Raw genomic sequence first — 14,682 nt, forward strand, 5'->3', positions numbered from 1 at the left:
CAGAGACGTTCTTGGCGGGCCACTACTCGGCCAGTGACCAGCCTGGTGAAGCTCCAGCACGGTGTAATACAGCCAAGGCCTGGATTCGAGCATCTGGCGAGCACTTCTCTCTGAAAGCATCCCTCCGGACAACGGTTGAAGACCCTTATCCATCGTGATCTCGAACCCCCGACGGAGAAGCTGTTACGAATCAGCCCGCCGCAGGGCTTTGTTCAACACTCCTCGGCTGTGTGGCGAAGCCTCCACTACGTGCGCCTTTCGAACAGGCCCCTCTGTCGGTGACTCACGCTTGCAGCCGACGGATTCAACGCGCCGCTACATGTCTGGATCGCAGGCGCCTCGCTATCGGCGCGATTCATACTTCGGCGTTGCAGACCCAATCCGTTGAGGAGTACGCAGCCGTGCGCGGCTTATCGTGTTCCCCCCCAAAATCGGAGCTTTTGATCTACAAACCAAATCATAAAAGCCCGCCGATATTAAACGTAACCACATCATCAGGAGCCAACATTCCCATAGTTCACTCCATAAAGGTTTTGGGACTCCGCCTAAATGTTAATGGCCGGCATACAGATGCACCCAGAGAGATCCAGAAGGGGGTATATCAAACCACCCGACTCATCTGCGTGGTTTCGACGAGGCCCAAGGGCATCAAGGAGTCCAACCTCATAAATATAGTGCAGGCCTTCGTCATCTCGCGCGTTACATACGCATTGCCGTTTCTCACCCTGCGGAAGACGGAGCAGGAGAAAGTTGATAGCCTCATCCGTACGGCACACAAAGGAGCGCTTGGCCTCTCCCAACACACATCAACTGCAAACCTACTGAACCTCGGGATACAGAACTCATAGAGGCACAGCGAACCGCACAGCTAGAGAGGCTCTCTCGCAGCTCTGCCGGTCGGTGCATCCTGAGATCTTTGGGCCTGGTACCACAAACTCCACACTACACAAGACTTGTTGCCATTCCGTCTCCTCTGAAGAATGTCATCAGAGTGTCCCCAATGCCTAGGCGAATGCACCCCATCCACAATAAGGAACGCCGTGAGGCAAGAGCGAAGGCCCTTGCCAAGCAACACCCACCGGGTTCTCTTGTGGTATGCACCGATGCTACCCCATATCAAGACAGGAACGCATCGGTACTAGCGGTGGTCGACTCCAAGGGGAGCCCCATCGCTACAGCATCTGTAAGCTGCACTTCCTGCACAGAGGCAGAGGAAATGGCAATCGGTCTAGCCATAGCCCACAGGCGGTCTCCGCATCTTAACATCATAACCGATTCTAAATAGGTCGTACTAAATTTTTTAAACGACAGGGTATCATCTAGAACCTTGGCAACCCTCTCGCAAGGGCCAACACCTCATAGCCGGACATTCCGCATCATCTGGTCACCGGCACATTATGGCCTGATAGGAAATGATAGCGCCAATGAGACTGCTCGAGATATGGTTCGCCGAGAGCCTCATAGGACCCCTGAAGATATCCCGCAACCTTTCGGCTATAAGGACCGCCTCCACACTTTCGGCGATATCCTTGACCATTTCCGCCAGGATCAGGCAATTTTTCCACCACCGCATGCATCGCTCAGTCGAAGTAATGCAGTCCTTCTCACGCAGCTCCAAACATTATTTGTCTTTATTCGCATCTTGAACAAACGTACAGAGCCGTCCACGCTAGGTGCGAACACGGCGCAGCGTGGCCTCGCTCCGCGGAGCGCCAGCGTACAATCCGCGGCCGCGCATCGAAGCTAAGCGGCGCAGGCGCACAGGGGCTTGGAGGCGGGGCTTCGGGTCGTCTGCTAGCGCGGGAGAACGCCATGCCTGCTTTGATGTGAAGAACGCCTAACTGTAGGCATGCTTTTAGCGTCTAAGCCCACCGCGAGGGCGTTGCGGGAAAGCGCACTTTCCTTACTGCGGCGCGTTGTGCAGTTTCTGCGTACGAGAACTCACAGCTTCCGCTTTTCAGTTCCGCGGTGCGGGTTAAATGCAAGTATTGTTGCAAACATTTCAGTACTGGCTTGGTTTGCTTCAATGAGAGACGCTGTATAGAACGGCATCGTATAATTTCGGCCGCTAGGATTTATTTATTCTACACTGGCATTAAGCAGAGCATAATTGTCTGTGCATTTCACCTCCGTGGAATTTTGGTCACAGCAGCTGGGTTGAGATCTGCCGAATTTCTTCCCGATGTGTATTGGCTTTTTTCACACATATGAATATCGCGCATCGTCGAGATGGTTCAAGCAGTCGCCCAGCCAGGAAGTCACGCCCCCAGCACAATCGTCTACTCTACGGTCGAGTCCTGGACTGGTCCCACTCTAGTGTGCTAAATTGTAATGCATACGTCATTGGTTGCGCTCCCTACACGGCTAGTTATTAGGAGACATCGGCCCTTTCTTTGTTTCCACCTGTACGCATCCTCCTTGCTGGTAAGACTCGTACTTCCTCGCAATGGGCCTACGTGAGCAATGAAGCTGTGGTCACCAGTTCCATGCTACACAATTGTGGCACAGCTTGTCCGTTCTTTAGGTCCACAACTTCTGCATTCTTCTCTTTACTATCCCCACACATATGACCTAGCCAAACGCCACGAACAGAAAAATCACCAATATGTTCCATACATTTTCAACATGCTTAATAATGCATTCAGTGCCTTACATTAAACAAACACTTGCATTGTGGACTCGGCATATTCTGATTTCTTTTCACATTTACGATATTTCTTGTCGATTTCCATGAGCTCGTTTATCATATTCGAAGTCGGATCGAGCGATCCGGGAGCGTCTTCGAGCAAGACCGAGCATGTGAATACTAAAAAAAAAAAAATCGGGAAGCTAGCGCTCAGGCGCAAGACTTCAATGTTGAAGCTGTTGTAGGTGAGCTTTTCTGGACGCAGCTAAGCTTTAATATCATTGTTTATTTTCATAGTTGCGGTGCTAGCAATCGCCGTCATATGCATCAAACCGGTCGTCGTCTTTCTCGAAGCGAGTGGTGGATTGAAAGTCGTCTTCTGCATTGTAGTCTTCAACCAGCTCTTCGTCATCGACTCGAGACACGGTTGCAGGATCTACAATTCGTCTCGGGAAGTATTGGCACACTCGTAGCCATGTCTGCAATTATCCACTATGGCTTCCAGAGAATGTGTCGGTCGCGGTGACCTCTACCAAGCAGGATGTTTTTTTTTTTTTTAATTTTAACATTGTACTTTAGCATTAACGCTGAGGTTTTCTTACATGCGCGGTAGGGATTGCCGACAGTGCTGGTGGTTCTTCTTTTTTTTTTTTTTTTGCTATAGCCACTGCGCGAGCCGGGGAATCGGCGTTTTCTGCAAGGTATGCGATCACGAGTGCTCGGCATGTTCTCGTTTCTCGAGGTTTTTTCCAGTTTTTTATTCGCGCTAAATCCACTGCGCGTGCCGGGGACGCTCGGAGGGCGCCGCAAGCACGCGCCCACAAGCCTTCAAAATTTTCCCTCTTTTTTTTTTTTTTTTGCTGCAGCGGCGGTCTTACGGCCAGTAACATCTCCGTTGTTAAAAAAGCCGGCCGGACGGCATATTCGGGCATAAGGCCATCTGCTTTAGAGAGCACACGCAGAAAATACAGCTTTGCTCCCTTACCCTCTTGAATTCTAGGGTGCGGTTAAATCCCAAAAAACCCGCCAGGACTTGACCTGGCCCGCCGCGGTGGCTCAGTGGTTGGGGTTGTTGGCTATACTGAGCCAGGAGACCCATGTCCGATCCCAGTAGCAGGTGCCGCTTTCAAAAGAGGCGAAATGCAAGAACGCATGTTTGCCTCATGGTATCAGCGCACGGTAAAGTCCCTTGGGTGGTTATTCGGAGCACTTCGGAGAAAACGCTTCACGATTGCCTGCTTTATCCATTTCCTTGGAACGACGCGCAGAATCTACAAATTCAGCTGAGCGACCGTCGTAGTTGATCGGGTGGGTTGGGAAACGAGCTGCAGGTTTTGCATCAGCCATGGTCACCCGAAGTCTCGCTGGCTGCGAGAGAGACGCAAGAAACGCACGCTCCTTTACGGGCCAGCTTTGGGGCGCCCGCTATTTCGGCAAAATAGCGTGCGCGCTAAACGCAAACCCCAAACCCCAAGGACGGCTTGGGCTCTGCGCATGCTCAGTATGGCGCCCCAAGCCGCTTGTGGATCCCAGAGCGTTGGGGCCCCCTATTTTGAAATTCCCTATTGTCTAGGCAGATCTGAGCTAGTTGGATCATAATTGATTAAATACGGGTCAGTCTAAATTTAACTGAGGTTGTGCTTCGCATTTCATCTTTGTCTGCGTCCTCGTTAAATTTAGGCTGACCACTATTTAATCTCTATTGTCGCAACTGACGCTGCTGCGCCCGCACCGCCGGAGCCACTGCTCTCCGTTGTGGCTTCATATGTGCCTCATCCTCGTACGCGCGCTCTGCTGAGAGAAATACTCAATTTTTCCCTCTCGCCCCCTTACTTCTATCTCCTCTCCAACCCGGATTTCTCGCGCATGAGCATGGGGTTATGCCGCAGTAGTTCTCTGCGTATAGAGGACCGCCGGATTTTCATTTCGTCTATCCATACAAAGTTTCGCTTTTGAACGCCGATTTCGTGCCCCGCAGCGGATCCAAGACCCCATGTACGTTAATTACTATAATACAATGCGGTCGTCCCAACGTCGTCTTAGCTCTGCCCGCGGCTCCTCTGCGCACTGAGAGCGAGCATATGCACTCGCCATAAGCAGCGCCATGATCCAGAAGGCGTAGTTGATGTGCGTCTTCCGCTGCGCCTCGGCCAGCGAGGTGGCGGGCAGCGAAGACTGGACCATGTCCTGCTCGTCGAACAGGGGCTCCGACTGGTTGTCGATGAACAGCGAGCAGTCCTCGTTCAGCAGGAACGGCTGCGCGATCATCGGGCTCACGAACGCCCCGATGCCGTAGAAGAAGTGCAGCGCCTAGGAAAAAGAAGTGGGGAGGAGAGGTTTTGTAGCACTCAGAGGCACGCCGTTGAGGGCCGTCAAGTTCTCCTCTTTCTGATTGAGCGTGCGTTTCAGCCCCGCGACGTAAATACCGAGCGAGCACTTCCGCAATGCCGCCGGACCCTGCAGGGACACACTCCGAGAAAGCCGTAACAGAACGTTGCAAGAAAAATACGCGCAGCCGGACGGCCGCAAGAATTTACACAGCTGCAAAAGATATTCGACAGCGCTGAGGCAGCAATTACAGTTCATTGGGTCCCTGGCCATAACGGGACACCGGGCAACGAGGGAGGCACACAAGGCAGCACGGGAGATTCTTTTCAACCCTTATAGTTGCCCAAAGTCCTCCCCAGGACCAACGAACGTCTTCCCTGCTCTCCAGGCGTCGGCACCTCCATATTTGGAGCTACTGGCTGCTGGGCGTGTTAACTAGGAAGGGAGCGACCTCGAACCAGCAAGCTATTGCCAGAGCACGGGATGAGCGACGTGAATTCGACTAACCGAAGACGATAACACTATCCCATGCAGTTATCATATTCCGGACGAATAGGGCCATAACACCGCACGTCATGGCCCTCTTTCCGCTACGCTCCGGTGGCGGTATCTGAGAACTATGCGGGTCGCCTGATAGCCAACAAGTCGCTGACCGCAACCACTTGCTGCGGAAGTTCCCTCTCTTACAGGACCAGTGAACCCAGACCCATGCTCTAACGCCACACCAAGTCAGTCCAAAAACGCCGCGGCAGTGGACCCATCCAGAAGGGCCCACAGAGCACAGGAAGGCGGTCCTCGACTATCTCCTCTGTTATATTCGAGAGGCTGGCACACAGGGCCACACTTAATTCAGCCACTCAAACCCTCCCTCATCTCACCCCCCTCGCCATCTCTCCTTCCGGCGATGACTAAGGTCAAGGCACGGATTACAATTAAGTTAATAGGCATACATATCTCAAAAATAACAAAACTGCCCTATAACTTGGCCGCACCCGACACTTTGGCCGAAAGCAGCGCGAGCTTGAACAGGGCTTTGGCTCCAGCAGGTGGCTGCGGGTGCGTTCGCTCGTTCAAGCGGGTCTGGCCTTGCCCTGTTCTTCGCCGCCACTGGCGGTTCGCGCTGGAACGCAGCGGCCCATCTCTTGGCGCTGGAAACGATGACTTGGTGGCACTTCAACGAGCCGCGGCAATAGCTCACCCGTAACACCGCGAAAAAATAAGAACTCAGTGCATTCCTACTCTGTGCAGAAGGATGACCAGCAAGGCTGCGGTGCGCAGTGTTAGAGTCGTCTTAGTGGCTAATTATTGTCATATACTAATTTGTTCCGGCATAGTTCCGGTAAAACCACAGTGACAGCCGTTTTCTGAAGCCGTACTCGCGCCGTTGATGGCCATGTAGTAACAGAAAAGTGCGTGACGTTTACAACTTCGCTGTGAAGTAATTATAAGAAGATAATGAAACTCGGCGTAATGCTATACTCGTCTTACGGGGAAATTGTCATGCCTTACGTTTTAGGATACTTTTCACAAGGCAAGGTTCAGAGACGATCTTTGTGAATATACTGCATCAGTAGATGGACATGCTTCACTGTGCAACACGCAATGTGGAAAAACCACCTTACACTGCCCTTGAATGTTGGCTTCATCTCTTAACACAAATGCATTGCTGGGAAGACATTTTCTCTGGGGTGATCTAGGCCGTCTTAGATCGAAATACGGACGCCCTACGACCAATGTTTCATTTTCCTTTGAATTTTTAGGTGCGGGGTACCTTAGGACCGCACCATGTCCGTCCGCGTCCGTGCGCATAGCATCTACAATCGCAAAAAATCGCACAGGTGCCGGCAGGATTCGAGCCTGTGTCTGGTAGACCAGACAGAGTTAGTGCCAGTCGTCTTACCCATTGGGCTACGACCGTGAGTTAGCACCCGAGAGTCAAACGGCTTACTCCCTCGGCTATAACGGTGCGGAGTACCTTAGGGCCTCCGAATGTCCGTCCGCGTCCATCCGCGCGCACACCACCATCAAGCGAAAATCAAGCGAAATTCGATTTGAGCCATGAGTTCAAGTTTACTTTAGGGTATAATCAAGGTGCAACTCACGGCTCACATCGAATGGCGATCGGGGCGCGAATCGGATGTCATCTCGAGTCCCCGTACTCCGCACCCTCGCGGAGTGGAGATGCTGCCATTTATTTCTATACTGGACAACTCGAGAGAGAGCGAGACAAGCACGAGAGACTGCGGGGCCAGCCCGCTGGCGCTCCGTACCTGCAGGAAGGGGGACACGTCCTTGGCGTATATGCGTATCATGTACACGTTGGAGACGGTGTCTATGCAGCCCATGAAGAAGCCCATGATGGCCAGCACCACGGCGAGCACGGCCAGCACGTGGCAGACCGGGATCAGCGCCATGGTCAGCGTCATCATGGTCGCCCCCAGCACCAGCGTCGGGTTCGGCGTCAGCCTGCACCAGGGCAGAGACATGTCGCTGTTAGCAAAGCTGCTCGCTCCCAATTGCGCTTTTTACACCTTGGCTTCTAACAAAAGAAGCCACAGTCGACCGGTTCGGGCTCTATGAAATCGGCTAGACTTGCCGCAGACGTTTCCTGGGATAAGATTGGACTTTACGTTACCGAACAAAAAGGCTTTGTCTTCAAGAGGTAAAAAGCTCCCATCCTCCAAAAGTATGACGCTGAAGTCCGGGAGCTTAGAGTTGCGTACAAAAGCCTTTTTCTGGATGCCAGAGACATGCACCAAAACAGCGGAAATACTACTTGACCGATATTAAGTTAATTGGACCCGCGGAAAGTTGATTTCTCTCCCATGTATCTAGCTCCAGTCCGGTAGGTGCTTTAGTACAAAAACCTGTCCAAGGTCGGTGCCTTTGTATTTTCGTGCACACGTAGGCCTTTCTCACATATGGGACATTTCAAACATCTCTCAAATAGAAATTCGTCATACTAGGGCCAATTTAAGGCGAAAAATTAATCGCTATGCTCCACCATGAGTTACAGCAGTAAACGTCTTGAAACGTTTCATTGCCAAGCATGCAGTGCTTAGTTTGGAAATAAACATATCGTACGTCACGTAAAAAGAAAGTCGTCCAGAAGGAGCCAGGCTTTAGGGGAGCGCGATGAATAAGGCTTAAATACAACGGCAGCCTGGAGTACGCGTCAGCGCAGCTGGAGGCACCTCAAAATGAGGTCATTTCGAATTAAAAGCAGCCGACGCGAGTGGTGCACACTGTACCTACCAGAAACCACCTGACAGGGGTCTTTCTTCTTCGCACTCCTATTGAGAATGTTCCAGCGGGCCCACGAAGATCCTTGCACGTGGCTTCGCGGTGCCCTACGTGACCAGCTCAGTGATTTTCAGTGGCCAATCGTATCCCAAACCCTTTTGAGAGGACCGTTATTACTGCGTTTGGCGCCTCAGGGCGCCTTCTCATCGAGTAATCATAAGCGATAGTCTATTCGCTCTTTATCATTGTGTAAGGGGGCTTAGAGGACCGCGTCTCGGTTACGGCGTGGGAGACGCGTCCACTGCACCATCCGCCTGGAAGATGGTGCATGCCAAGATTACTTCAACGCCGGCGACCAACGTAGGCGTCGCGCTGTGCGAACACCCGCTGAACGATGCGGTCGCTGGGTAAGTGTCCGCGTAACGATGCCGCGACCTTTCCACAGCAGTGCATAGGAACGCGAAGTTCTCCGTATACCGGTGGTTAAACAGGTGATTCTGTGTTGCAACTGCTCCTTACGTGGACTTGCGTTACTGGTAGACGTTCGCGGCCTCCCCACAGAGTAACGTATTGCCCATTGTTACATAGGGCAAAGCGTCCTAAGACCCGACCTCCGTGATGCAGGGGTTGCGTGGTGGACGAGCGGCTTATAGGGGAGTTGCCTCCGGTTCGACGATGCAGAGTCAAGAGTGCAACTTAGCTTGTTTAGTGCACGGAGAGAAGAAAAAAAGTACATTGGCGTGCTTACATTAGACAACTGGAACGGGCAGAGAAACGTTCTCCGCAAAATCCCAGGGTGCACTGCTGTCCTTGGCGCTGGCGTCTATGCATAACCCAAATTCTCCATTGTCAGCACTCGTGGCACCAAAAGTAAAAACACATAAAACACAGCCCTCTCTCTGGCACAGGTGAACGCTGTGACAGAGAGAGGGCGCGAGTGGAGGAGTCGACGTCGATCGCAGAGGCCAGCCCTAACATGCCGCCGCTGGAACGCGTTCGTTAAAGATCTTTGCTTCTGTGCCTCACAGGCTCTGGGCAGCTGCGCGGCTGTCAGGCTCTGATTTTTCGGTACCTGTCGAAGCTCGAAGTAAGCCCGGTTCACCGCGACACACAAAACTTCCCCATAGTGCTTGTATCATGCGCGCACAGGGTAACGGCGAAGCACTTCGCGCTGAATCGTGACACCATTCATTTTGAGATATTTTGAGATTAGTGCAACGATCACATCCAACAGCCGTTAGGGGCGATAAAATTTTACGATTCAGCGCGCCGCTCTCCCTGTTCGCGCTTGTAGTAGTAGTAGTAGTAAGCATTGCTGAATGAGGTGGACTTAGCCTTGCATAGCTGCCAGCAATTGCTCCGCCTAATCATCCCCAATACAATATCAGAAACTATCAGCCAACTAGCTGCTTGGCCACAGCTTCAACTGGGACAGCCAACAAAAGTGGCAACTCGTCCCCACCGGTGGAGGATTGGCCCAGGCTGCCGTCTGTCACCTGTGGAGCCCCGACGGGAGGATGCGAAGAAAGAAGATATGCAAGTCATTGCAGTGCTGAGGGCGCTCATCAACACTGAAAACACCAACTGCCTCACGCGCTATGGAAGTTCTGGACGCCTTGGATCCTCTACTAGCTAGCCTCGAGTGCCCTTGTGTCTTCATCATTTCGACAGGAAATACACGGAGCTTCCATTTTTCAGTGGAATGCCACAAGCCTGAAACCTCGAATTTCTGATTTTTGGTAGTTTGTGCTTACAAATCACTTCCCGATTATTGTGATATGTGAAAAAATCTACCCACTCCAAATAGACTGTCCGGCTATGAAAGCATCGAATCCTCTACCTGTGGTGAACGCAGTAAAGTAATGGTATTCGTCCGCCGAGAACTCACCTGTACAGTGGACTCATTAGGGCCGCATGACACCAACCAATATGTGTGCCTAACTGTAAAGAAACAGAAGCTCTCCTTCACGCTTCTTGGGGCGTACATTTCCCCATCAGCTAATATTGACGGCCAGAGATTAGAGTATATCGTCAGAACAACACCCGGCCCTTGGATCTTCACCGGAGACTTCAATGCCCACCACCCACTAGGGGGAAGCTCCAAGATTAACCTCAGGGGCTGAAGAATCGCATCGTTGGTGTCTAAATATGACCTTTGCGCACTAAATGATGGCAGCCACACATTTCTCCGTGGGACATCATACGGGAGCTCTCTCGATCTTACCCTGGCTTCGACGCGCTCGGCTAGCCGTCTACAATGGTTTACTGATATTGAAACTCAAGGCAGCGACCATATTCCGACATACGTCAAGATTATAGGATTCCATCACCCTTTCTCGTCCGCTGTGACCACTTATATTGACTGGCCGAAATTCTAATCCCTGATGGAGGACGCCTGCCGTGATGGGCTTTCCACAAGTCTAGAGGTTGCTATCAGTATTGCAACCCAGTCATTCAAGAGAAATACCTCGTTACCTGCAGTAGTCACGTATTTTGACATCGAACTTGAGCGCCTGCGTGCAATTAGACGGCGCGCTGACCGACGGTACAGGCGTACAAATTCCGTGCACGACTTAATTAAAGGCTCCTAGACGCACTCAGACGAAAATACAGCGGCGCATAGCACAGGTTCAGGCACACAGGTGGAAATCGTTTTGTGAGTCTCTCGACCATCGGAAGCCTCTGTGCGTGGACTGGCAACTCCCGTGCAGCAGCGATACCCGTTCAAGGCATTGGCACTCCATGAAAACCGTCGAGAGTTGCAAGTCGCGGAGGATTTCTGCGTCAGGGTTGCTGCTACAACTGGTAACGTTGGATCAGCGAGGAACAGCCAAGCCCCTAATTCCCATGATGAACGTATGGACGTTATCTTTGCAATGTAAGAATTAGAGGCGGCCCTGGCATCCTGCAGACGTCGTTCATCACCGGTTCACAATGGAGTAACGTACTCCACCTTATGCCACCTTGGACCTGGAGCTTGACAAACGCTTCTTGATCTATTTAATCAGACATAGACAGATGGTGTCGTACCCCCACAGTGGAAAACAAGCCATCTCGTTCCATTGCTAAAGCCTGGCAAATCTCTTCTTGGCCTAGCGTCGTACCGTCCTGTTGCCCTGGCAAGCTGCCTTGGTAAGGTCATGGAAAGGATGATCCTCACGCGGCTGCAGTGGTACCTTGAATACCACAATGCATATCCAGAGGGTATGGCTGGTTTTCGACGAGGGCGTTCTTCTATTGACTGCGTGGTAGGTTTAGTCGCGTTTGTACAGCACGAAAAAAGCCGCAAACGTCTCTCAGCAGCCCTCTTTCTTTTCGTCAAGGGGGCCTCTGATAATGCGTTTCACAAGGCTGTGCTAGACGCCCTTCACCACTTTATACTCGGTGGCCGAACTTACAAATAGATAGGCAGCCTCTTGTCCAGAAGATCATTCTTTGTAATGACAGAAGACGGCCCAACGTCGCAGCACACCATTCAACGCGGTGTTCCTCAAGTTGGGGTACTAAGCCCAACCCTGTTCAACCTCGCTATAATCGGGCTCGTACGCACTTTACCGAAGACTGTCTCTGTACTCATTTACACCGATGACATTTGTCTGTGGCCTTCGGGTGTCAATCAACCTCAGCTGCGAGCACGACTTCAAAAAGCGGCCAATGTGACGACAGCATACCTCCGAAACGAAGGACTGAGCATTTATAGTTAAAAGTGCGCGGTGGTTGTATTTACGCGCAAATACATGTCCCGATATCCTATCACCATCAATTGAAAGTGGATACCTTACTCCAGAAACCACAAATTTCTTGGCGTGGTCTTTGACAGAGACATGTCATGGAGCGCACATGTGTCTTTCTTAAAGAAGAAACTCACCGCCATCCCATACAAAAATATTGTATGGTCGGCTATAGAAAATCCTTTTTATGGTCGGCTTTAGCTATTTGGCCCAATATTCTTTAGACGTTTCTATGGGTGTCTTTAGCGAATCGTATCGCCATTCCTATGGGTGTCTTTAGATATTCGTATCGACATTCCTATTGGTGTCTTTAGGTTCTTCTATAGCCGGTTCTATGGTTATCTTTAGCGATTCGTATCGCCATTCCTATGGGTGTCTTTAGGTTCTTCTATAGCCGGTTCTGTGGTTGTCTTTAGATATTCGTATCGACATTCCTATGGGTGTTTTTAGCTTCTTCTGTACCCGGTTCTATGGTTGTCTTCAGCTATTCGTATCGACATTTCTATGGGTGTCTTTAGCTTCTTCTATAGCCGGTTCTATGGCTTTCTTTGGGTCTTCTTTCGATATCGCTATAGCTATAGAAGAAGCTAAAGGCACCCATAGGAATATCCATAGAAATGGCTAAAGACAGCCATAGAAATGTCTAAAGATAATTGGGCCAAATAGCTAAAGACAACCATAAGAAGGATTTTCAATAGCCGACCATACGATATTTTTGCATGGGCTGCAGCCAGAAGAGAATCGCCACTACTTGAGAGAGAGAGAGAGAGATAAAACTTTATTTGTCATCTTTGCTGAGCGTAACCACCCGAGAGGGAGGTTCCGGGTGGGCGCTTCGTCAGACGGCGGCCAGGAGCCCATGGACCCTGGCGGCGTCTTCCGCCAGCTGGATGACCGCAGCTTGTACTTCGGGAATGCAGCTGAGCAGCGCGGCCTCCCACTGCTCGGAATTACTGATGTGGAATCCGGGGTTGGCGGACTGTGGTTTGAAATGGCAGGCCCAAACCATGTGGGTCAGTGAAGCAGCTGGCAGTCCACACCATTTGCATGTGCCCTGGTACCTTTCTGGGTACTGTCGATGGCATAGGGCGGGGTGGGGGAAAGTGAATGTCTGCAGCCTACGCCACGCTACTGATTGTCCTCTTGTGAGGGATCTGTGAGCTGCCGGAAGTTTCAGGCGACTCAGCCTATAGTGCTGGGTAATTTCCTGATATGTCCAGAAACACAGCGACAGCAGCAGCCTCTGGGAAATTATTAACACGCTGCTATGTCGGCATATAGCCTTGCGGATCTCTAAAACTTCTCCTGTGGCACTTAGGTTGTGTGGCTATCTGCATTCTGTAATATATGCTCCATGAACACTTCAGCGATATAGGGGGAGTGCAAGGTTGCGACTGCAAACACGTCGCCAGTTTTCATACACGGAATGCTTAAACAAAGGCAAACAAGAAAAGCAAAACCAAGGGGTTTATTCATCCCATTCATTACATAAATTGCTACTATCTACGCTACTTCGCCGCCAGTAAACTGTTGTTCACATACGCCGATCGAAACACACAGCACACGCATTCGAACACTCTGGCTCACGCTTACGTCATCCGCTCGACAGCCACACTACGCGGCACATTTTCCACGAACGCCCACCGAGACACATATACCTACAGGTGCTGGGTAGTCCACAGAAAATAGAACACTCAGAAGTCGTCCATTTCACTCAGTACTCAATTCACGAAGTTGCAAGTATGGTGGCTAAAATGGAAATGCACTCTTAATTAAACAGTGACGACGGTCGCACATAATGCAATAATAACAAACGTTTTCCAAGTCCGTTCAATTAGTTCCTTGTACGTTTTCTCAGTTCGCGAAAAAATAATTATATTTGTCTCATCACCGCGGCGAAATCTTCACTTCTGTGTAAATTGCAATGCCCATGTGGTGCAGGGTAGCTTGGAAACGTATTCTTGAACACCAAAAAAAGTCCTGCATTTCTCGCACAATACAGCCTCTTCAGTTCGTAAGATCACTCACCCTGGTGTTTTGCGTACGATGAAATTCCTGTCGCGGTATCGCAGGTATCCATTTTCGCATGACTTCGGGTTGATGTTGAATTAATCGTAACACTGTCACCGTAAACACTGAAATTTCCGACAGCGAAAATCGGCACATTTGCTTGGCGTCACACCATCAATACGAACACATTGCAGTCGAGTCGTAAATTTCCAACATTAGGCAACACGTGCCATGCCCGCGCACATGAGCAAGGAGACGAGATGTGGCTGACTGAGTACATCCTGGTATAAGCAGGTCCATCGCGCCAGCAAATAGTGCCGAGATACGTGCCCATCTTTCTACCTTTTCTAACTTGTTTTCTGGTAATGATTTTATTTGGCAAATACAACATCGCTTAACATTTTGTTTTCTTCATCCGAAAAAAACTATATCTGTTATCAGTACTCAGGGAAAATTTTCTGCCACTATTATTGCTGCGCGCACGAATACTAACACAGCACGGAACGCCTGACCCTCTTTTCCACGAAAACTTCCCTTCGCACGACCGGGCTACGGCGTCGACGCGCGCGGCACTCACGCCGCGCCTCCCCGGCCGGTCGTGGTCCCCTCTACCTTTTCAACGCTTCCCAGAAGTTCCTTTCCCTGCCTCCTTCGGTCCAGCTTGGGTCGCTCTCCCCCTTTCTCAATGACTAATTTCAAAGTGAGCTCCGCGGGAGAAGGAATGCGGTTGTTCGCAGATGCCAC

General features: G+C 50.9%; 1 protein-coding gene across 1 annotated transcript in view; it reads right to left on the minus strand.

The window, feature by feature from the left end:
• LOC144158132 (major facilitator superfamily domain-containing protein 4A-like) overlaps nucleotides 1-14,682 on the minus strand; it is a 692,369-nt gene that overhangs the window by 95,146 nt on the left and 582,541 nt on the right. The window contains exons 2-3 of the mRNA XM_077688787.1: nucleotides 7,225-7,420; nucleotides 4,718-4,936 (exon numbers count right to left, since the gene is read on the minus strand). Of these exons, the coding sequence (XP_077544913.1) occupies nucleotides 4,718-4,936; nucleotides 7,225-7,420 (415 nt within the window). The remainder of the gene's footprint in view (nucleotides 1-4,717; nucleotides 4,937-7,224; nucleotides 7,421-14,682) is intronic.

Source organism: Haemaphysalis longicornis, unplaced genomic scaffold (genome assembly GCF_048455015.1).
Source record: "Haemaphysalis longicornis isolate Haplotype H1 unplaced genomic scaffold, Haemaphysalis longicornis Haplotype H1 scaffold_10, whole genome shotgun sequence".
NCBI lineage: Eukaryota > Metazoa > Arthropoda > Arachnida > Ixodida > Ixodidae > Haemaphysalis > Haemaphysalis longicornis.